The sequence below is a fragment of the Salvelinus sp. IW2-2015 genome, linkage group LG23, assembly GCF_002910315.2.
Source record: "Salvelinus sp. IW2-2015 linkage group LG23, ASM291031v2, whole genome shotgun sequence".
Taxonomy (NCBI): domain Eukaryota; kingdom Metazoa; phylum Chordata; class Actinopteri; order Salmoniformes; family Salmonidae; genus Salvelinus; species Salvelinus sp. IW2-2015.
In genome coordinates this window covers 26,495,496-26,520,120 of record NC_036863.1, presented here as the reverse complement: position 1 = coordinate 26,520,120, position 24,625 = coordinate 26,495,496, and the positions used below count along the sequence as shown (strand labels likewise).

The following is a 24,625-nucleotide window of genomic DNA, read 5'->3' as shown; positions in this document are numbered from 1 at the left end:
GTAAACAACTGTTCCCTCTTAAAAAAACATATCACTGTAGTAAGTAACTCAAAGTGCTTTTAAAGGCTATGGCCATAAAACTCACTAATCCGATGGATGGAATTTAAAAGCTGCCAAAACATCCACTCTCATTATTGTCCCAATGGTTATTTGACATCATCAGCTCAAATACCAGCAGAATCATTCAGGAGTTCAAAATGTTGAGGATACATACAGGTAACTGCCAAAATAATGAAAACACTTGAGTGACTGACGGATACAAAGTATATTGACAGCAGGTGTTTCTAAACAGATGTGGTTTCAGAGTTAATTAAGCAATTAACATCCCATCATGTTTAAGCTCATATGTAAAAATGCTGGGCAGGCCGTTATTTTGGAAACCATGGCTATGCCCCTATAAAATAACAATGCCCCCATCCACAGGGCATGAGCGGTRACTGAATGGTTTGATGACTATGAAAATTATGTTAACCATATGCCATGGCCATCTCTGTCACCAGATCTAAACCCAATTGAACACTTAGGGGAGATTCTGGAGTGTAACGTTCGTCGTCTGGAGGAGAAGAAGAGGACCAAGATGCAGCGTGGTATGTGTCCATAATGTTTTAATAATAAAACTGAACACTGAAACAAAACAATAAACCGACAAACGAACAGTCCCGAAAGGTGAAACACAAAAACACTAAACAGGAAATAACCACCCACAAAACACAACAGCAAACAGGCTACCTAAATATGGTTCCCAATCAGAGACAATGACTAACACCTGCCTCTGATTGAGAACCATATCAGGCCAAACGAGAAACCCAACATAGAAACACAAAACATAGATAACCCACCCAACTCACTTCCTGACCAAATAAAACAAAGAAATAACACAAGAACTAGGGTCAGAACGTGACATGGAGCGGTGCCTCAGACAGCATTTTCCACCACCATCAACAAAACCCCCAAACTTATGACATTTCTTGTGGAACAATGGTGTTTCATTCCTCCAATAGAGTTTCAMWCACTTGTAGAATCTACACCAAGGTGCATTGAAGCTGTTTTGGCTCATGGTGACCCAAAGCCCTATTAAGACACTTTATGTTGGTGTMTCCTTTATTTTGGCAGTTACAGTGAGCTCCAAAATTATTGAGACAGTAACGTATACACTGGGAGTCAGGTGCAGAAGGTGAGTCAAATCAAATGTTATTGGTCACATACGCATGGTTAGCAGATGTTAATGTGAGTGTAGCGAAATGCTTGTGCTTCTAGTTCCGACCATGCAGTAATATCTAACAAGTAATTTAACAATTTCACAACAACTACCTTATACACACAAGTGTAAAGGAATGAATAAGAATATGTACATATAAATATATGGATGAGCGATGGCCGAACGGTATAGGCAGGATGCAGTAGATGGTATAGAGTACAGTATGTACATATGAGATGAGTAATGTAGGGTATGTAAACATTATATAAAGTGGCATTGTTTAAAGTGACTAGTGATGCATTTATTACATACCATTTTTAATTATTAACTTCTTTGATATAGGGAAAAGCATTTTCACTTTTGGATGAATTGCATACCCATAGTGAACTGCCTCCTACTCTGTCCCAGATGCTAATATATGCATATTATTATTACTATTGGATAGAAAACTGTTTGAGTGATATCTGTGAGTATAATAAAAATACAATTCTGAGACTGGTCGATGTTAAAGTCATCGCCTATTCAATTCCCTGTAATATATGGATCTGTTTGCACTTCCTACGCCTTCCACTAGATGTCAACAGTCTGTAGAACGCTGAATGAAGCCTCTAGTGTGATGTGGGGCCGGATGGGAGGTGTTTCAGTCATTGGTCTGGCAGATTGCCAGTTCTTGGTCATGCGCTTTCCTCATGATATCGCCATGCGTTCCATTACTTATAGAGAATGAAAAGAATTCTCCGGTTGGAACCTTATTGGATATAAATGATAACATCCTGAAGATTGATTCTCTACTAAATTTGACCAGTTTATTCGACTTGTAATATAACTTTTTGAAGTTTTCGTCCGACGTTTGGACACGTTTACTACACATGCTAGCAAAAGTAGCTAATTGGACATAAGTAATGGACATTATCGAACAAAACAACGATTTATTGTGGAACTGGGATTCCTGGGAGTGCATTCTGATGAAGATCATCAAAGGTAAGTGAATATTTATAATACTATTTCTGGCTTCTATTGACTCCACAACATGGCGGATATCTGTATGGCTTGTTTGGGCTCTGAGCGCTGTACTCAGATTATAACATGGTGTGCTTTTTCCGTAAAGTTTTTTAAAATCTGACACAGCGGTTGCATCAAGGAGAAGTTTATCTAAAGTTCCATGTATAATACTTGTTTCTTTTATCAATGTTTATTATGAGTATTTCTGTAAATTGATGTGGCTCTCTGCAAAATCACAGGATGTTTTGGAGGCAAAACATTACTCAACATAACGCGCCAATGTAACCTAAGATTTTTGGATATAAATATYAACTTTATCGAACAAAACATACATCTATTGTGTAACATGAAGTCCTATGAGTGTCATCTGATGAAGATCATCAAAGGTTAGTGATTAATTCTATCTCTATTTCTGCTTTTTGTGACTCCTCTCTTTGGCTGTAAAAATGGCTGTGTTTTTCTGTGACTAGGTACTCACCTAAAATAATTGTTTGGTGTGCTTATGTCGTAAAGCCTTTCTGAATTCGGACACTGTGGCTGGATTAAAAACAAGTTTATCTTTAAAATTGTGTGAAATACTTGTATGTTTGAGGAATTTAAAATATGAGATTTCTGTTGTTTGAATCATGACTCACTCTGAAACATTTGCCTGGGGTTACAAAGTGAAAAAAGTCAGAGGGATTTGGATATTATTAAATATTTAATACATTTAATGGCGTACTTGTACATATGCAATATTCTTTATGGTACAAGACAAGTGATAAGCATTGGATACATTAGTCTTCTTAAGCATGGACCATTACTATTATTTTAGCATTGTCATTCTATACTATATCTACACATCAAATCTTCAACAGTGTCAAGTGCACTCAAAGAAAGTGTGCACTTCTCAGGTGTGCACTCATAAAGTACTGTGGTTCTCATGTAGTGACTGGCAGGCCTGAGAAGTACACTTAAAAATACAATTGTCTAATGGATTATTCACATACAGTAAATCGGTAAAAGGACGAAGAGTGGTAAAAGTTATAGTGATATAAAAATTTGCACTTGTTAAACTGTGTGTGTGTGTGTTTATAATAGTCGCCAGGTGGCAGAAGAATTGCTTTGGCTCCATTTCACAGATTAAGTTTGTTCCTGTCTCCCCTACAAACACTTTAGACTCACAGAAAACGACTTCTGTATGAAATGAGATCAATTAAGTCTACCTCACAGTGCTGAATATAAACAGCTAGTATACGTACAAAAACCCACACACAGTATCTCCCGTGGTAAACTCTGAATGGTTTAGTTGGCCTACTGCCCCTCGGAGTAGGATAAAGTTACCATTAGACACTGATCTAAGGTCAGTTTGGGATCCCCCTTAATGGTTAAGGTCAGCATTTGGGAAGGGTAGGATCTGATCTTAGATCTGTGCCTGAGGGTCACTTGTACCTGGAGTCTTCTCCCTCTTCTCTCTGCACGTGCTCAGACGGCCTTGCCCATAATGAGGAAGCTCATGAGGAAGACCATGATAAAGAAGAGCCACATGAAGAGTCGGTCCATGACCTTGGCCACCTTCCTCCACTCACCCGTACGTCTCTGAGTGGAACGCTGGTCATGATAGCAGCTGGCGATGTACTCGATGTTCCTGCATAGCGCTTGGTGCTGACACACACACTGGGCCCTCACCACCACCTCCCTCCTAACCCTAGCCTCTGCGCCTCCTAATGATCCTTTCCTTCTTTCTCCTCCTCCTTCCACACAGCCTCTCTCTCCTCCTCCTCTTGCACCTCCTCTCTCTCCTCCTCCACCTTTGCCTCTTTTTTCCTCTGCCCCTCCCATGCACCCAATTTTCCCTCTGAAACGTTTCTCTCTTTCTGCCTCTCCTCCTGCTGCTCCCTCCTCCTCCTCCTCCTCTTCTGCATCTATACTTACAAACAGGTCGTCTTTCCACCTACTGGGCTCAAACATTTGGTATGACCCTTTTTTCACATCCAGTCTATTCCCCTCCTCTTTCTCTTCCGGTGTCTTTACGCCCACCCATCCCACTTCCTCTTCACCCCTCTCTTCCATGTCTCCCCAGGCCTGCCCGTTCACATCCCAGTTAGTACCTCTAGTTTGGGGGTTGCTATTGTGGTCGGGTGGGGGCTCAGGCGGGGCCTGTTTCTTGGGGGTGCCAGTGAAGCAGTTCTCTCCCACCTCGAAGACGAAGCAGATCCGTGCCAGGTAGTGCAGGATGAAGCGGCGGGCCCACTCAGGMACAGGACGCGCCTCCGGACCACAGTGATGGATATTCATGATGAAGATAGTCAGGGCGGTCGATGCGGTGATCATCGTCATGGTAGCAATGTAGTACTTCCCTGTGGAGAAATAGTGATCCGCAATACAGTCTATTCCATGTATAACAACTCAACATTCAAACATAATCATTCAATGTAATGGTGTACATTGGCTAACATAACATCACTAACTTGCAGGATTCTAGACAGTGTTAAATAGACAGACACGCATAATTGCTCCAGAGAGAGAAGGCAGGGTATAGGTTATCAAGCTGTGATTGCAGCACATTAAATTATCTGGACAGTCAATATCGACTTGCCTGGCCTCTGTACCATTACATCAACATTATCCTACATACACCAACACAATTTAGTACAGCAGCTCTCTAAGCCAAGCACACACAAATGCTACAACTCAAATCATTCCTGTATTGAAATACAACTGCAAAAATGCCTACACTCTTGTTTAACTCTGCATGCATTTCAAAGTTGATTCAAATGTAATAAGTGCTTTTTGCTCATCCCAATACTATCACAATTCAATATGGAATAATATAGTGAATGTACATAGAAAATATGCTTATTCAGTATTCATAAAGGTCTCCCTGCTGTGTATCACATCTCTACTATTCCAGGCAGTTAAATGGAGCAGCAGAGAGAGGCTGTATGAGGACATTGTGCTGAGCAAGACCCATTCAATATTCACTAAACATTTCTGCCCGAGTTTATGGGAGAAGAAGATCTATAAAAGTCTCTGAGGCGAGCTGGTCAGTCTCTGTTAGTGTTGGAGAAGGAGATAAAATMACCTCAAAAGCCCAGAGAAAAGCATATATTCTAATGTGTCTTTCTCTCTGATTGCTGGCAAGCTGTTTCTCCCTCCCTCCTCCATATCTTCCCCCCCCTCTCTCTTTCTAACACCCCCAAGCCCCTCACCTATGAGTGGTACGTTCTCCGAGGGTGGCATGCTCTCTGCCACCAGCAGCTGGAACACGGTCAGGGCCAGCAGCACAGTGACCCCCAGGGATACTTTCTCCCCAGAGTCAGCCGGCAGGTAGAAGCCCAGAGGGGCCAYGAAGGAGATCATCATACAGGGGATGAGTAGGTTGAAGATGTAGAAGGAGGCTCTGCGTTTCAGGTGCAGGGTGTAGGTGATGTCTGGATAGGGGTCTGAGCAGCAGCCATACAGGATCACGTTCTTCTTGGCTGGCATACCCAGAACCTGTTGTTAGGATAGCATGGAAAAGAATAGAAATGCGTGCCCTGGGGTAGTCTAGGGGTCTACGAACACACGTACACTGTATACACCAAAGTATGTGGATTCAGCTACTTCAGCAACACCCATTGCTGACAGGTATATAAAATCGAGCACACAGCCATGCAATCTCCATAGAGAAACATTGGCAGTAGAATGTCCTTACTGATAGCTCAGTTACTTTCAACGTGGCAGACCTTTCCAACAAGTCAGTTTGTCAAATTTCTGCCTTGCTAGAGCTGCCCCAGTCAACTGTAAGTGCTGTTATTGTGAAGTGGAAAGGTCTAGGAGAAACAACGGCTCAGCCGCGAAGTGGTAGGCAACACAAGCTCACAGAACGGGACTGCCGAGTGCTAAAGCCTGTAGCTCATAATAAAAACATTTCTGGCCTCGGTTGCAGCACTCACTACCAAGTTCCAAACTGCCTCTGGAAACTGTTTGTCGGGAGCTTCATGAAATGAGTTTCCATGGCCAAGCAGCCACATACAAGCCTAAGATCACCATGCGCAATGCCAAGCGTCTGCTGGAGTGGTGTAAAGTTCACCACCATTGGACTTTGGAGTAGTGGAAACACTGGAGTTATGAATCACGCTTCAATATCTGGCAGTCCGACTGATGAATCTGGGTTTGGCGGATGACAGTAGAACACTACATTCCCGAATGCATATTGCCAACTGTAAAGTTCAGTGGAGGAGGAATACTGGTCTGGTGCTGTTTTTCATGGGCTAGGCTCCTTAGTTCCAGTGAAGGGAAATCTTGACACTACAGCATAAAATTACATTCTAGACCATTCTTTGCTTCCAGCTTTGTGGCAACAGTTTGGTGAAGGCCCTTTCCTGTTTCAGCATGACAATGCCACCTTGTACAAAGCAAGGTCCATACAGAAATAGTTAGCTGAGATCGGTGTGGAAGAACTTGACTGGCATGTACATACTCTTGGATCTCGTCACGGTATCTCTGTACATTCAAATTGCTATCAATAAAATGCAATTGTGTTCATTGTCCATAGCTTATGCCTGCCACTATGGGGCACTCTGTTCACAATGTTGACATCAGCAAACCGCTCGCCCACATGACACCATACACGTGGTCAATGTTTGTGAGGCCGGTTGGACGTACTACCACATAGTCTAAAATGATATTGGAGGCGGCTTATGGTAGAGAAATTAACATTAAATTCTCTGGCAACAGCTCTGGTGGACATTCCTGCAGTCAGCATGGCAATTGCATGATCCCTAAAAACTTGAGACATTTGTGGCATTGTGTTGTGTGACAAAATGTTATAGAGCGGCCTTTTATTGTCCCCAGTACAAGGTGCACATGTGTAATGATCATGCCATTTAATCTGCTTCTTGATATGCCACACCTGTCAGGTGGATGGATTATCTTGGCAAAGAAGAAATGCTCACTAACAGGGATGTAAACAAATTTGTGCACAAAATTAAACATAATTTGTGCAGAGATAAAAAGCTTTTTGTGTGTATGGAAAATGTTTTATTTCAGCTCATGAAACCTGGGACCAACACTTTACATGTTGCAATTATAGTTTTGTTCAGTGTAAAAAAAACATCAAGATAAGACAGTCTTACAAATGCAAAAGTGTTTTCAATCAATAAAGTGCAAAAAGGGAATAAAGATCAGGCTTTGCCTGTATAAACAGTAGCAAAAGCATTGGTATAAATAAAGGATAGAAAAGTGGCAAAATAAARTAATCAATCTGACCTCCCACTCTACGTTGGCCACAAAGTCGGCCAGGTCAGCGCTGTCCAGGGCGTTGACCAGGTCCATCTGGTTGCCGTTGTGTGTCCAGGAGCCGAAGGTTAGGCGACACTGCTGGGCATCAAACGGGAAGAAGGACACGTCCACGGAGCACGAGCTCTTACTGATGGCCGGCTGGTCCCACATGATCTGTCCGTCGTTACGGATCACCACGTTGGTCTCCATAGAGCTGGACGATCTCCTCAGCACTGAGAGTGGGGGGGGGGGGCGAGGAATGGAGAGTGTATGGGTAAGAGGTGAGAGGGAGGGAAGGAGGAAGGAGGAGTAGAGTTTGGAAAGAGGGGGGAGTGTATATGGGGGAAGAATAGCAAAGGATGATGGGAGGGAGGAGAGACGGGGAGGGAGAAGAGGCAGGGAAAGGAGTGTGTGAGGAATTCACTTTGCGAATACAAATGAAGGCAATAAACCATAGAAAATGATTTCCTTATTCAATTTGATTTAAAGAAAAAAAAAGATATACTTACTGTCAATGACTAAAGACCTTAGTGACTGACTAGCAGAGGCAGAAATGTAGGGAAGGAAGATGCATGGAGTGTTCTAATACCTTATGAAGCAGATGACAGACAAGACAGACAGACAGACGCCGCGCGACCAGCGACAGACGCAGACAGACAGACAGAACAGACAGACAGACAGACAGACAGACAGACAGACAGACGACAGAACAGAAGAGACAGACGACAGACAGCAGACAGACAGACAGACAGACAACAGGACAGCAGACCCAGACAGACAGACAGACACGACAGAAGACGAGACAGACAGACACGACACGACGGAAGACAGACAGACAGACAGACAGACACGACAGACAGACAGACAGACAGACAGACAGACAGACAGACAGACAGACAGACAGACGACGACGCGCGCGCGCGCAGACAGACAAGACAAGACAGACAGACAACGACAGACAGACAGACAGACAGACAGACAGACAGACAGACAGACAGCAGACAGACGCAGACAGCAGACAGACAGACAGACAGACAGACAGGACAGACAGACAGACAGGACAGCAGACGGACACAGACAGACAGACAGACAGACGACAGCACGAGACGACAGACAGACACAGACATGACAGACAGACAGACAGCAGACAGACGACAGACGAAGACACAGACAGACAGACAGACAGAGACAGCACAGACGAAGACGAGACAGACAGACAGACAGACAGACGAAAGGATTTAGAAAGGTGATGTTCGAGGCGCAAAGAGATTGGGGAGGGCAGGAGTGGAGCCCTCCTCTCATAGCCAACTCCTACACTCAACACTCTCACTACATTTCTGACCTTGATCACAGGGACTGGAATGAACATAGAACTTTAATAGTCACCACCCTCAAAGTTGGAATTTTCTCAGGAACCATATTTTAGGAACTTAATCTGCATTCTGTGGCATCCCCCTGCTACCAACCTTCCTCCAACAGGGATTCAAAATTTAAACAGGTAGAGTGTTAGCTCAGGAAGGGGATTATTGGGAGTTTCATGTAACACACAACCCTCACACCTGTCCAGATATAATCTCTGGAAAAAATGATATAGAACATGTTCAAGTCAAGCCCATCCTAAAGGGATTACTGATTCAGTTGTGTGTTGTAATTACAACAAATAGAGATTAAAACATAACAAAATAAAAGGAGAATAAGATACTGTGAAATAATAAATAGAAGGACTATTCCACTTATACTGTATTTCCCAATGCAAATCCCTGTGCACAGCAGTACGTCTAGATCCAGGTGCTAGTTTTGGCAAGAACAACTAGTATCCATAAACAAGCGTAAAAACCGCATACTAGAAAAGACAGGCGACCAACCTTGTCTTTAGTTCTATTTATTTTTCATTTCAGGTTGACATTGCCATAAATTATAACTAGTGCCAGGAAACCGTCCTGTCTACGTGACCTAACCAGGAAGAACCCCTGACACTAGTGAAAAAACTACTGCTCCAATACACTGTGATGAGCATCAGAAGCACACCTGTTGCCTTGACACCCCCTGAGTAACAGCATCTAGGGTGTCCAGCTSGTGTCCATAGCAGAGGAGGGTGAGGAAAAGGAGTGTGAGGAAGAGGACAACAAACCCGTGCAGGAAGAACCGATGTGTCTCAATACCAGCCAGACCTACTTGTTATATAGGACAATATCAGGCCTCCACACATAACTACTAGGTATGCGGATGGTATCGAGACCATCGTAGTCCTCCTTCTTCCAAGTGAGGTAGGCGTCCGTCCACACCATCCGGATCCACAGGTACGTGGTCAGGATCTGGTTACGCTCATCCTGCAGGCAAAACAGTATCAGTGGAGGCCTATACAGAGGATAAGTAGTGCATGTGGGGTCATCGTGGTGACCTTGTGTATGTATGCATTTGTATATATGTTTTTGTGTGTGTTACCATGTCAATGATCTGTGAGAGGGTGATCTGCAGTGTGACGTTGATGATGTGGTCTGTGTCCTCCACCGGTCTCAGAGCGTTGGTGTAGTTAGCGAACAAATCAGTCAACAACTTCTGAGCATATCTCCCATGAGCACCCAGACATACTGTCAGAGAGAGAGAGAGAGTGAGTTGTAAGCAAAGTAAGTAAAGCCTAGCAGAACTTAAGGAACCACATTAAATCCACATCACTCACAACCTTCATTATTATTCTAATTCAAYCCTCAGTTCCTCAAAGGAATGGGGCAAATTGACTCAACAGCATCCCAGCTTGATTAACCTAAGTGGTACCTTGTAATCCATTACTTTACATTTAATTGAGTAGTTAAGAGAATGTTAGTAACATTCTTCTGTGGGAATTTTAATAAATCAAATCAAATGTTATTTGTCACATACACATGGTTAGCAGATGTAAATGCGAGTGTAGCGAAATGCTTGTGCTTCTCGTTCCGACAATGCAGTAATAACCAACGAGTAATCTAACCTAACAATTTCACAACAAKTACCTTATACACACAAGTGTAAAGGGATGAAGAATATGTACATAAAAATATATGAATGAGTGATGGTACAGAACGGCATAGGCAAGATGCAGTAGATGGTATCGAGTACAGTATATACATATGAGATGAGTAATGTAGGGTATGTAAACATATAAAAGTGGCATTGTTTAAAGTGGCTAGTGATACATGTATTACATACAGATGGCAAGATGCAGTAGATGGTATAGAGTACAGTATATACATATGAGATGAGTAATGTAGGGTGTGTAAACATTACATTAAGTGGCATTGTTTAAAGTGGCTAGTGATACATTTTTTACATACATTTTTCCATTATTAAATTGGCTGGGGTTGAGTCAGTATGTTGGCAGCAGCCACTCAATGTTAGTGGTGGCTGTTTAACAGTCTGATGGCCTTGAGATAGAAGCTGTTTTTCAGTCTCTCGGGCCCTGCTTTGATGCACCTGTACTGACCTCGCCTTCTGGATGATAGCGGGGTGAACAGGCATAGCTCGAGTTGTTGTCCTTGATAATCTTTATGGGCCTTCCTGTGACATCGGGTGGTGTAGTGTCCTGGGAGGGCAGTAGTTTGCCCCGGTTTGAGCGTGTGCAGACCTCACTACCCTCTGGAGAGCCTTTACGGTTGTGGCGGAGCAAGTTGCCGTACCACGGTGATACACCCCGACAGGATGCTCTCGATTGTGCAATCTGTAATTGTGAGTGCTTTTGGTGACAAGACAAATTTCTTCAGCCACCTGAGGTTGAAGAGGCTCTGCTGCGCCTTCTTCACCACGCTGTCTGTGGGTGGCACAATGCAGTTTGTCCATGATATGTACGCCGAGAACTTAAAACTTACTACCCTCTCCACTACTGTCCCGTCAGTTGGATAGGGGGTGCTCCCTCTGCTGTTTCCTGAAGTCCACAATCATCTCCTTTTTTGTTGACGTTGAGGTTAAGGTTATTTTCCTGACACCACACTCCGAGGGCCCTCACCTCCTCCCTGTAGGCCATTCGTCGTTGTTGGTAAATCAAGCCTACCACTGTAGTGTCATCTGCAAACTTGATGATTGAGTTGGAGCATGCATGGCCACGCAGTCGTGGGTGAACAGGGATACAGGAGAGGCTCAGAACGCACCCTTGTGGGCCCCAGTGTTGAGGACACGGGTGGAGATGTTTTACCTACCCACACCACCTTGGGGCGGCCCGTCAGAAGTCCAGTACCCAGTTGCGCAGGCGGGTCGAGACCCAGGGGACCTTGATGACGAGTATTGGAGGTACTATGGTGTTAAATGCTGAGCTGTAGTCGATGAACAGCATTCTCACATTCTCCACATGACCTCTTGTCCAGATGGGTTAGTGCAGTGTGCAGTGTGGTTGCGATTGCTAGTCGTGGACCTATTGGGCGGTAAGCAATTGGAGTGGGTCTAGGGTTCAGTTAGGTGGAGGTGATATGGTCCTTGACTAGTCTATCAAAGCACTTCATGATGACGGAAGTGAGTGCTACGGGGCGGTAGTCGTTTAGCTCAGTTACCTTAGCTTTCTTGGGAACAGGAACAATGGTGGCCCTCTTGAAGCATGTGGGAACAGCAGACTGGGATAAGGATTGATCGAATATGTCCGTAAACACACCAGCCAGCTGGTCTGCGCATGCTCTGAGGACGCGGCTGGGGATGCCGTCTGGGCCTGCAGCCTTGCGAGGGTTAACACGTTTAAATGTTTTACTCACGTCGGCTGCAGTGAAGGAGAGTCCGCAGGTTTTGGTAGCGGGCCGTATTGTCCTCAAAGCAAGCAAAGAAGTTGTTTAGTCTGTCTGGGAGCAAGACATCCTGGTCCGCGACGGGGCTGGTTTTCTTTTTGTAATCCGTGATTGACTGTAGACCCTGCCACATATCTCTTGTGTCTGAMCCGTTGAATTGCGACTCTACTTTGTCTCTATTCTGACGCTTAGCTTGTTTGATTGCCTTGCGGAGGGAATAGCTACACTAATACCTCAGCATAACATTTCCTAACGGTTCTATTTAAAGTCATGTTCTCAAACGGTAAGAAAACTTTTCATAAAATCTTTAGTAACATTCAGAGAACATTAAGAAGTGTGTAACGTGTGCGTTAAGAATCGGGAAGCAAGTACAGGGAGCAAATTTAATAAATAAACAAACAGAACAAGAAACACGTAGCATACAGACATGAAACAAACAATCAATAACGCCTGGGGAAAGAACCAAAGGGAGTGACAGATATAGGGGGAGGTAATAAGGAAAGAGATGGAGTCCAGGTGGATCTCATGAAGCGCAGGTGTGCGTAATAATGAGCAAACTGGCAACAACGAGCGCCAGAGAGGAGGAGCGAGAGTAGATGGTACAGTACCCTGTCCCTGATGTGCAGCTCCGCCGACCACAGGGACAGTCCCGAGGACCAGGAACCTGCAGTGCCAGCTGAGGCGTGGGAACCTGCAGAGCCAACTGAGGCGTGGGAACCCCAGTAGTGTCGGCTATGGAAGCCTGACAAGCCAACCGAGGTTTGTGAACCTATCAAGCCAGCATCAAGCCAGCTGAGGCATGGAAGCTTGACGAGCCAGCTGGGGCATCCCCGGTTGCGTCGGCAGCCGCCCRTGGACCCGACGTCACCAGTTGAATTTTTTATWATTTTTTTATATTAAAAAGAACCCTGTTGCTTCCCTTTGGGGAGATGTTATTCTGTAACATGTACACTAATAATCAGGAAGCAAGTACAGGGATTGAATTTGATAAATAAACAAAACAAGAAACACGACTAGTGTACAGACATAAAACAGAGTCAATAACACCTGGGGAAAGAACCAAAGGGAGTGACAGATAAAGGGGAGGTAATCAGGAAGGTGATGGAGTCCAGATGAGTCTCGTGAAGCGCAGGTGCGCTTAACGATGGTGTCAGGTGTGCATAATAATGAGTAAACTGGCGACAATGAGCGCCAGAGGAGGAGCGGGAGTGTGTTGGCAGCCCCTATTAATTGGCCACACCTGATCTTAATGAGTGCTTGTTTCCTTTGAAATGGGGTCTGTTTGAACAGCTTAGTATGAGTAAAAAAGACATGGCATGCTAGCTCCATCCTGGATAGAGAACAGAAGATCATACGTTTGAATCTCACTGATGGCGTGCCACAATAAAAAGAAAGTGTTTGATGATGGTTAATGCCGAAGCAAATTAATTTTCCTCTGTCCTGTCTGTGCTTGGAGTTCAAAACAGTTAACCCAAACTAGCAGTGCTTTTAAAAGTCTTATTGAAAGATGTTCTCAGAACGTTATTTTATTACCTTCAAATAACCTATAATTTCCATTCTCAGAACGTTAATAAAACTTCCCAGGAGAATGTTCAGGGAACCATACTAAAATGCTCTCAGAACCTCCCTACAACCTAAAAATGTATATTTCAAGAACAAGAGACATTTTCACTTCAGTTTTACTGGTCAGGAAACGTATGACCTCGTTCCCAGCACCAATGAGAAACCAAAAACATACGTTGCCACAACTTCCTAGGAACCAAATGTGCTAGCTGGGATGGTTAATGTTATTACGGCTGGTGTGGCCATGAGGGCATTGCTAGCGTGATTATCCATCTGCATTGTACACTGTACATGTCATAGATGGAAAGCAGATGCCTAGTCAGTTGSACAACTGAATGGATTCACCCAAATTATGTCTTCAGCATTTAACCCAACCCCTCTGAATCAGCATCATCGGTGCCCGAGGAGTAGTTGTAGTGGGGATTAACTGCCTTGCTCAAGGGCAGAACAGCAGATTTTTCCACCTTGCCYGCTCAGGGATTTGAACCAACTACCTTTCAGTTATTGACCCAACGCTCTTAAGCGCCAGGCTACCTGACAAGGCTTAATATCCTCTACATACAACATGGATCGCATGTCAACCAACGAGAGGACTTGGCTAAAGTACCAACCACATCTGTCAACCAGGGCATCACTGTAAGTCTACCCCCTTTATCACATAGCGTTCATCCCATAACCTCAATGCCTGACACCTAGCCCATGACTAGACCAACAACTCTGGGTTCTAGTTGTAGTTAGGTTCCACAGTTTTCCCATCTCACATTACACAGTTAAAGCTGCAATATGTAACTTTTTGGGCGACCTGACCCAATTCACATAGAAATGTGGTGTTATAAATATGTCATTGTGAATGAAAGCAAGTCTAAGAAGTGGTAGATCTGTTCTATGTGCGCTATTTCAATGCTTCCCATTCTTAAGTTTTACTTTCTGTTTCGTACATCAGCTTCAAACTGCTGAAAATACATTATTTTTGGTAATGGAAAATATATTTCACAACGGTTTAGATGGTACAATGAATCTCTACACTATACTAGCTTGTTCTGTCACATAAAATGAAATCCCGTTCACCTTCTGTCTGTACAGTTGCTGAAACACTATACAAGGGATTTACTGTCCTTGATCAAGTTGCCTTAACATCAATCCAACTTATCCATCAACAGCAGTGACAAAGATGAAGTATTTATTGGCACCATGCTGTGTCATTTCCAATAGTCTACATCTACACATTTAGAAAAAAGGGTTCCAAAAGGGTTATTTGGCTGTCCCCATACCTGGTTCCAGGTAGAATCCTTTTTGGTTCCATGTAGAACTCTTTTGGTTCCATTTAGAACTCTTTGTGTAAAGGGTTCTACATGGAACTCAAAAGGGTTCTACCAAGAACCAAAAATGGTTCTTCAAAGGGTTCTCCTATGTGGACAGCCGAATAACCCTTTTAGGTTCTAGATAGCACCTTTATTTCTAAGAGTGTAGTCTAAAAGTACAGGAGGGACATCATGGCTCCTTCGCAGTGCTTTAAGGACTTGAGTAGCTACTCCATCATTTCCCTAARCCGTATAATGTGGTATTTGTAGCCATAAGGCATCATACCTCGGTGAGTAGCTCCTTCAGTATGCTAATTCACAGCTTTTTATTTAAATTAATAGATTGTATTTATGCATAGGAATGTAAGACAGTGTCACCTATAAGTCAAAAATAGTTAGAGCCTCTCGTGCTATGTGGCGGAGAGAACATTTTGCAATTTTACAAAACTTTTCATACAATTCTACTTATTTTGCCATGGTGCAGAGACAAATAATTCGCATTTTTACAGCTAATTTCCTGCAAATCTCTTTGCAGTTGTTTGTCGAAAAATGTTTGCAGTTGAAAAGCTAATTTCCTGCAATAAAAAAACCCCGCCATAACTTATGCCATGTTAACAATGACTAACGAAATCAATGAGAGCCCCCTGGAAGTCAAGGCCCCTGGGCACGTGCCCTGCGTGCCTTGTCGGTATACAGCCATGATTACTACAAGTTTAGATAGCTGGCTAGACTAACTACCAATCTACAAATTGTTAGCTGACATGGCTTATTGAGTTACTGTCAGTAGGAAGGTTTCCATTGACCCAGATCTATTTCACAAAAGCAATGTTGCAACAAAAATACATTGCAACATTTGAGCTCCCGAGTGGCGCAGCGGTCTAAGGCACTGCATCTCAGGACTTGAGGTGCCACTACAGACACCCTGGTTCAAATCCAAGCTGTATCACAACCGGCCGTGATTGGGAGTACCATACGGTGGCGCACAATTGGTTTGGCCGGTGTAGGCAGTCATTGTAACTAAGAATTTGTTCTTCACTGACTTGCCTAGTTAAATAAAATAGAAATAGCAGCTATAGGAGAAATGTTCTAAAGATCGACAAAAATGTTATCTGTTCATCAGGGGTAGATTCTTCTTTTGTCAAACTTTCATTATTGCGACAAATAATGGAAACAGTGTTTTTTGATTAAATTATGATTGCAGAGTAATTTTGAAGGTACCTCGTGGAACGTGATGTCATTGTGTAACATTAAAGCTCCACTCCACAATTCTAAATGCCTAGGCTAAATTTAAAAAAAATACTGTTTCTTTACAGGACAGGTATTGTGCTTACTTTAAAGAACGCCTGAAATGCTTCACCTTGCTTTTCTGGTTGGCTGGATGCAAGTTTCACCATCCAATTATTACAGATCMACAGGAGTGCAAGTTTTACCATGACACGATTAATCCTGCTCATGCCCTTCACTCAACTCGCTCTCCTCTAGCAACTGGAAACACACACACACTCACACAGACACAAACACATGCACACACACACACAAGAACTTTGGGATCAACTAATGGTAGTTTCAGAAGCCTGGACCTCATTTACTATGGCTCTGGGTCATCACTATCTGGACATAATTAACAAGCTTTCTAACCACAAATCATTTTTTAGATCACTATCACTAACCATAACTTTAAACGTTACCCCTAACCATAGTACGTAACATACACTACATGACCAAAAGTATGTGGACACCTGCTCATCGAACATCTCATTCCAAAATCATGGGCATTAATATGGAGATGGTCCCCCATTTGCTGCTATAACAGCCTCCACTCTTCTGGGAAGGCTTTCCACTAGATGTTGAAACATAGCTGCGGGGACTTGCTTACATTCAGCCACAAGAGCATTAGTGAGGTTGGGCACTGGTGATTAGGCCTGGCTCGCAGTCGGCGTTCCAATTCATCCCAAAGGTGTTCGATGGAGTTGAGGTCAGGGATCTGTGCAGGCCAGTCAAGTTCTTCCACACTGATCTAGACAAACCATTTATGAATGGACCTTGCTTTGTACACAGCGGCATTGTCATGCTGAAACAGCAAAGGGCCTTCCCCAAACTGTTGCCACAAAGTTGGAAGCACAGAATCGTCTAGAATGTCATTGTATGCTGTAGTATTAAGCTTTCCCTTCACTGGAACTAAGGGGCCTAGCCCGAACCATGAAAAACAGCCTCAGACCATTAATCCTCCTCCACCAAACTTTACAGTTGGCACTGTGTATTGGGGCAAGCAGTGTTCCCTTGGAATTGCACATGGTGATCTTAGGCGTGTGAGCGACTGCTCGGCAATGGAAACCCAACAAACAGTTATTGGGCTGACGTTGCTTCCAGTGTCAGTTTGGAACTCGGTAGTGAGTTTTGCAACCGAGGACAGGCAATTTCTTTATGAGCTACACGCTTCAGTCCCATTCTGTGAGCTTGTGTTGCCTACCACTTCGTGGCTGAGTTGTTGTTGCTCCTAGATGTTTCCACTTCACAATAACAGCACTAACAGTTGACCGGGGAAACTCTAGCAGGGCAGAAATTTGATGAACTGACTTGTTGGAAAGGTAGCATCCTATTTCAGTGCCACGTTGAAAGTCACTGAGCTCTTCAGTAAGGCCATTCTACTGCCAATGTATATGGAGATTGCATGGCTATGTGCTCCATTTTAAACACCTGGCAGCAACGAGTGTGGCTGAAATAGCCGAATCCACTAATTTGAAGGGGTGTCCACATACTTTTGTATATACAGTGGATTCMGAAAGTCATCAGACCCCTTGACTTTTTCCACTTTGTTACGTTACAGCCTTATTCTAAAATTGATGAGGAAAAAATGTATTCAATCTACACACAATACCTCATAATAACAAAGCGAAAAGTTGATATATATATATTAAAATAAATACCTTATTTACATAAGTATTCAGACCTTTTGCTATAAGACTTGAAATGAAGCTCAGGTGCATCCTGTTTCCATTGATCATCCTTGAGATGTTTCTACAACTTGATTGGAGTTCACCTGTGATGAATCCAGTTGATTGAACATGATTTGGAAAGGCACACACCTGTCTATATATGGTCCCACAGTTGACAGTGCATGTCAGAGGCACAGATCTGGGAAAGGGTACCAAACAATTTCTGAAGCATTGAAGGTCCCCAAGAACACAGTGGCCTCCATCATTCTTAAATGGAAGAAGTTTGGAATCACCAAGACTCCTCCTAGAGCTGGCCAGCTGGCTAAACTGAGCAATCAGGGGAGGAAGGGCCTTGGTCAGAGAGGTAACTAGAACCCGATGGTCACTCTGACAGAGCTCCAGAGTTCCTCTGTGGAGATGGGAGAACCTTCCAGAAGGACAACCATCTCTGCAGCACTCCACCAATCAGGCCTTTACGGTAGAGTGGCCAGACGGAAGCCACTCCTCAGTAAAATGCACATGACATATTGCTTGGAGTTTTCCTAAAGGCACCTAAAGGACAAGATTCTCTGGTCTGCTGAAACCAAGATTGAACTCTTTGCCCTAAATTCCAAGTGTCACATCTGGAGGAAACCTGGCACCATCCCTACGGTGAAGCATGGTGGTAACAGCATCATGCTGCGGAGACTAGTCAGGATCGAGAAAAAGATGAATGGAGCAAAGTACAGAGAGATCCTTGATGAAAACCTGCTCCTGAGCACTCAGCACCTCAGACTGGGCTGGAGGTTCACCTTCCAACAGGACAACGACCCTAAGCACACAGCCAAGACAACGCAGGAGTGGCTTTGGAACAAGTCTATGAATGTCCTTGAGTGGCCCAGCCAGAGCCCAGACTTGAACCCAATTGAACATCTCTGGAAAGACCTGAAAATAGCTGTGCAGCGACGCTCCCCATCCAACCTGACAGAGCTTGAGAGGATCTGCAGAGAAGAATGTGAGAAACTCCCCAAATACAGGTGTGCCGAGCTTGCGTCATACCCCAAAAAACTTGAGGCTGTCATCGCTGCCAAAGGTGTTTCAACAAAGTACTGAGTAAATGTCATATTTCCGTTTTTTTTTTAAACAAGTTTTTAACAATTTCTAAAAACGTTTTTTGCTTTGTCATTATGGGGTATTGTGTGTAGATTGCTGAGGGAAAACATTTATTTAATACATTTTAGAATAAGGCTGTAATGTATCAAAATGTGGAAAAGGTCAAGGGCTGTAAATAGTTTGTGAATGCACTCTGTCCTACACCAAATCCTCTTATCTATTATCAGTGATATGATCATTTGTACTACCAATATGGTTACCATTATTTATTATGATAATTTATTATTATTACTATTACTTTCATTGATGTTWTTACTACAATTAATATTATCCTCATTATTGATATTATCATGATTCATATTATGGTTACTAACACTATTAATTGCATTACTTCTGATACTACTTATTATTATTGGTACGAGGTATGACCAGAAACACGGACTACATTGAATCTCATGCTATAACATCAAATTATATCTGTTTGCTTAAATGCTTAATTTCAACTGACTGCTGCTAATTAGATTTTTGTATGAAGTGCCTATATTAGTACGTGTATTATATGTCTAATTTGAAAGGAATTCAGGCATTCAGTCATTTATTTCTATAATTGTACAAAAGTGATATATTACAACTGAGGTGAAAGGGTAGGAAATGCTTACTGCTGCTAACCTGATTTTGTGCTGTAAGTGTAACGCTCGTCTGAAGAAGAGGACCAAAGCGCAGCGTGGTACATGTTCATGATKATTTATTCAAACTGAACACTGAAACAAAACAGAACAAAACAGTTCTGTCTGGTACAGACACAAAACAGAAAACAACTACCCACAAACACAGGTGGGAAAAGGCTGCCTAAGTATGATTCCCAATCAGAGACAACGATAGACAGCTGCCTCTGATTGGGAACCACACTCGGCCAAAAACAAAGAAATATAACACATAGAATGCCCACCCTAATCAGTAAGTGTCACACCACAAGGGAAGGGTTCCAATTTCTTATGGGCCCTAGAATCCATGTGACGAAAAAATGCTACCCAAGGGAAGTGGTAGCACCGTTGGAGGTCATTTTATTCATGATTTTAAATAGCCTTTGGCTTGGTAATGTCTTAATGTACAGTTCGAACAAAACAATTTATAAAGACAATGCTGGAAAAAAATACGTGCAACGGATCAAATACAACTACAATAAATACAATATTATGTGGAAATGGGAGGAGACCAATGCATTTGGGGTACTACAAGAAACAAAGAGAATAACACCAGTTAGGAAGAGTTCTCAATACTTACAGTATACATTTAAATGGCTGGAGGAATAAAAATTTAAATGGCCTTAATAGCCCCATAAGAAGGAAAAAAATATTGTTAAAACTGGAGGTGATATCACCTTTCTCCAAGAAACACATTTATCTAAAGAGGAACATAGAAAACTAGAACGACTYGCATCAGAACAGGTGTTTTCCTCTTCCTACTGTTCAGCAAGAAGAGGGGTAGCAATAATGATAACAAAACAAAAAAATTATATCCCCTTTCACTCAGAACGAACCCTTGCAAAGACAGAAGATACATACTAGTAAAGGGAAGGATTGAGGGCACGGAAATAACATTATTAAATGTATATAACCCACCCGAACTAGGACCCAAATTCATATCCCCCCAAAAGATTTGGCCTACACATTATACCTTGCCATACACTTGTCATGCACTGCGCTCTCCTGCTGTGACTCCATCATAGTCCGAACTACAAATGTATTGGGGATACATGGGACGGACTATGATGACTCCATGCATCCCCAATACATTTGTAGTTCAGTTTAAATTCTGTAATGCTAGTATATCAGTCTATCAACCATCGATGAGTGAAAGAGACTCCGTTACTGAATTATCACTAATCAATTATTTGTAGGAAACCAAACCACAGTCGTTCTCCCTGCATGTACTTTTTTTTTCCTTGGTAAAACTGTTTAGGCCTATACTAAATAAGAATCGGAATCATGGAATATAATGAAATCCTTTTAGATTTTATTATGTTATGTTATATTCTATTCTGTGAATCTTTGAGCATTTTCCAGACAAATTGCCAGCAATAAAGTGCAGAATATGTCCAAACTGATGTGCATAGCGTTCTCTAAGCATGAGCGAGGCCACTCTCCAATTTGATGTACAATATGAAGGACTCTTTGGATTTACACTTTATTCATTTATAAAGCCATAGTATTTTCTTTACATGCGTGCTCCTTTAATCCATTTTCATAATTTGACCAAGCGTCTTGCTGTAGGTTACCATAGAGGTTCTTCAAAATACAAACTTTTGGTATGCTAATCCTTCTTAAGACCTCCCTAAACAACTAATGTACCTAGGCATACAAAGCCGTTTTACTGTTTTTAAAATATAAGGATTTATTAAATAATATTTATTTGTACAGCTGTGGACAGGTCGAGGATATTGAGACAGTAGCATATTATGGCCAGTCTTAACTCGTTGGATAACAAATATAGGCTGTAATAATGTGTAAATCTATTGACTATAAAAGTGTGCTGTTTTCTGTATACAGCTTGTATCTTAAGGAAGGTCCAAGGCAGGTGGATTCATTTGCATAAAGGGAAGGACCAAGGAATCTGGTCACAATACGGACACTATGGGAATATAAGAGACATTTTATTACCATAGTTATCGAATCATCTTGATCGGATGACCACAACCACATGTTAATGCAAGGTGTAACCACGGCTCCTGTTTCCCCTTTATTCATCTATCTTTTGTCTCCTGTCAGTATCTGCAGGACCAGGCATGAGTCTGGGTTAGAGGTCACAGGGATGACAGCATTAACCCGTTGACTGCTGGCAGATATCACGTGTCCAGACAACAGAGTTTGTAGGTGTAACGGTGTAATCTGTCATTCTCTCATCTGCTCTGATCTATTTGTGTGTGTGTGTGTATTTGCTCTTTCAGCTCAGTGGTCACGTCAGAACACACGAGCTGTGGGTTTGAGACCCAGATGGTGGGGATTATCAAGGGATGACATGAAGAGCAAGAGAGAGAGGAATTATGAGAGGAACAGCTTGCCATGAGTACAATCAATCAAATTTATAAAGCCCTTTTATATCAGCAGTTGTCCCAGTGTTTATAAAGAAACCCAGCCTAAACCCCCAAAGAGCAACCAATGCAGATGTAGAAGCATGGGCACATCAATCAGGTATTAAAGCACAAACACACCATCATCTCCACAGCTTTGTGAAGAGTGACACCAGCAATAACATGAATAATAGCTTCAGGCACTATGACATGGTAGACCATCAAGTACATCACATCATATCAACACCTAAGTTATCATCCTGAAATCACCAACCCAGAGTACATTGTGACAGTCCATGGATGCATGCATGTAATATCCACAGTCCACKTTTGCCCCTTAATACATCGTTGAAGGGTTGCTCATTCATTCAGCATCCAATGTGAATGTATAATCTGCCACATTTTCAATGTTAGGTCAGTTAGGTCACTATATTGTAGTTGGCATTTTAGAACACTCGGGGAATAAAACGAAATGGCCTACTGTTAAGCTACGGACTGCCAAAGTGAGAAAAATTGCCCTCAAATTCTTCCATCGATAAGCAATCAGAACCTCGTCTCTAATGCAATATATGTTGTAAAATGTTTAAGCAAAAAAAGAGCACGTACCTGGAAGAAAACTAAAACAGAGGAAGAATAGCCACGTAGAAAAGACGCTCCATAGATGCATGGTGCTGAACAGGCACAATATGCCGCTTTCTGTTTGACACAGCGGGCAGAAGAGCAAAATAGTCCCCTACAGCAGAGAGAATTTACCGTATTTGCGGAGTTCAGCGTAGGCCTGAAACACGCTGCGAAGAGACAGCTGCGCACAGGGCTGGTTTTGGAAGAACTGCGGCTGTATCCAGGAACCTAGTCTTCCTACCGCGCTGTGGTGCGCGCCACACATAGTGCAAAAGGAGGCATGGCGCGCCGCGCGATTTTATATACACTGCCTTTATAAAGTATTCACACCCCAGAACTTTATCCACATTTTGTTTAAAGCCTGAATTTAAAATGAATTAAATTGAGAGAAACATTTTGTTTCCGGCCTACACAGAATACCCGATAATGTCAAAGTGGAATGATGTTTTTCGATTTTTTWAAAACAAATTAATAGAGTTAATGAGTATTCAACGCCTTTATTATACGAACCTAAATAATTACAGGAGTTAAAATGTGCTTAAGTCACATACGTTCCAGTGCCCTTCTTTGGGAGTCATCTATTGGTAGATGTAAAAATAATAGCAGACATTGAATATTCCTTTGAGCATGGTTAAGTTTTTACACTTTGGATGGTGTATCAATACACCCAGTCACTACAAAATTACAGGCGTCCATCCTAACTCAGTTGCCAAAGAGAAGGGAAACCACTCAGGGATTTCACCATGAAACCAATGGTGACTTAAACAGTTAAGAGTTTAATGGGTGTGATAGGAGAAAACTGCAGATGGATGAACACCATTGTAGTTACTACGCAATACTAACATAATTGACAGAGTGAAAGGAAAGAAGCCTGTAGAGCATGTCATTCCACGGAGGACTGAATGMCTGCGGGTTTTCACTCTTCCCTTGTACTTGATTGATGAATTAAGGTCACTAATTAGTAAGGAACTCTCCTCACCTGGTTGTTTAGACCTTAATTGAAAGGAAAAAACAAAAACCAACAGACACTAGGCCCTCCATGGAATTAGTTTGAGACCCCTGATGTAGAGAATAAAAATATTCCAAAACATTCATCCTGTTTGCAACAAGGCACTACAGTAATACTGCAAAAAATGCAGCAAAGCAATTTACTTTTTGTCCTGAATACAAAAGTGTTATGTTTGGGGCAAAAACAATACATTACCGAGTTCCATTTTTTTTCAAGAATAGTGGTGGCTGCATCATGTTATGTGTTTGCTTGTAGTTGTTAAGGACTGGGGAGTTTTTCCATGATGAAAAGTAATGGAGCTAAGCACAGGCAAAATCCTAGAGGAAAACCTTGTTCCATCTGCTTTTCACCAGACACACCTTTCAGCAGGACAATAACCTAAAACACAAGGCCATATCTAGTTCTCACTGTCATTATGGGGTATTGTGTGTAATGGGTGAGAAACAATTTCATCCATTTTGAACTCAGGCTTTAACAATAAATTGTGGACTAATTCATTGGGTACAAATACTTTCTGAAGGCACTGTAATAATGTACAGAATGAATGGTAGGTTACATGCAATACTGTAGATCCATTTGAAACAAACTTTAAAGCTATAACACGGGGCACCAAAGAAGAGTCCAACTGGCACTTACTCCATAACTTCTGTAACATAGGAGGAAAACACACCATTAGGTTTTTAAAGATGCATCTGATGTGAATAATTGAACAGAAGGTAGGCCACTTGTCCGATTTCAATGTAATGGTACCTAAAGCTGCTTGTACCGTGGACACGTCAGGTGGCAGGTACTTAACGCATCCGTCCATCCATCGACACACACGGTCCCACTCAGCAACCCTGTTCAT

The 24,625-nt window shown here is 42.5% G+C and overlaps 1 protein-coding gene across 1 annotated transcript; it reads right to left on the bottom strand.

Moving 5' to 3' along the window:
* Positions 1 to 2,887: 2,887 nt before the first annotated feature.
* On the bottom strand, positions 2,888 to 22,995 carry LOC111950162 (neuronal acetylcholine receptor subunit alpha-10-like). The gene is made up of 6 exons (XM_023967563.2): positions 22,755 to 22,995; positions 9,890 to 10,035; positions 9,620 to 9,774; positions 7,433 to 7,667; positions 5,392 to 5,677; positions 2,888 to 4,539 (listed from the first exon to the last, which is right to left on the bottom strand). Exons 1-6 carry the CDS (start codon positions 22,813 to 22,815, stop codon positions 3,665 to 3,667), a joined length of 1,758 nt encoding a protein of 585 aa, XP_023823331.1. The 5' UTR covers positions 22,816 to 22,995; the 3' UTR covers positions 2,888 to 3,664.
* Between the last annotated feature and the right edge of the window lie 1,630 nt (positions 22,996 to 24,625).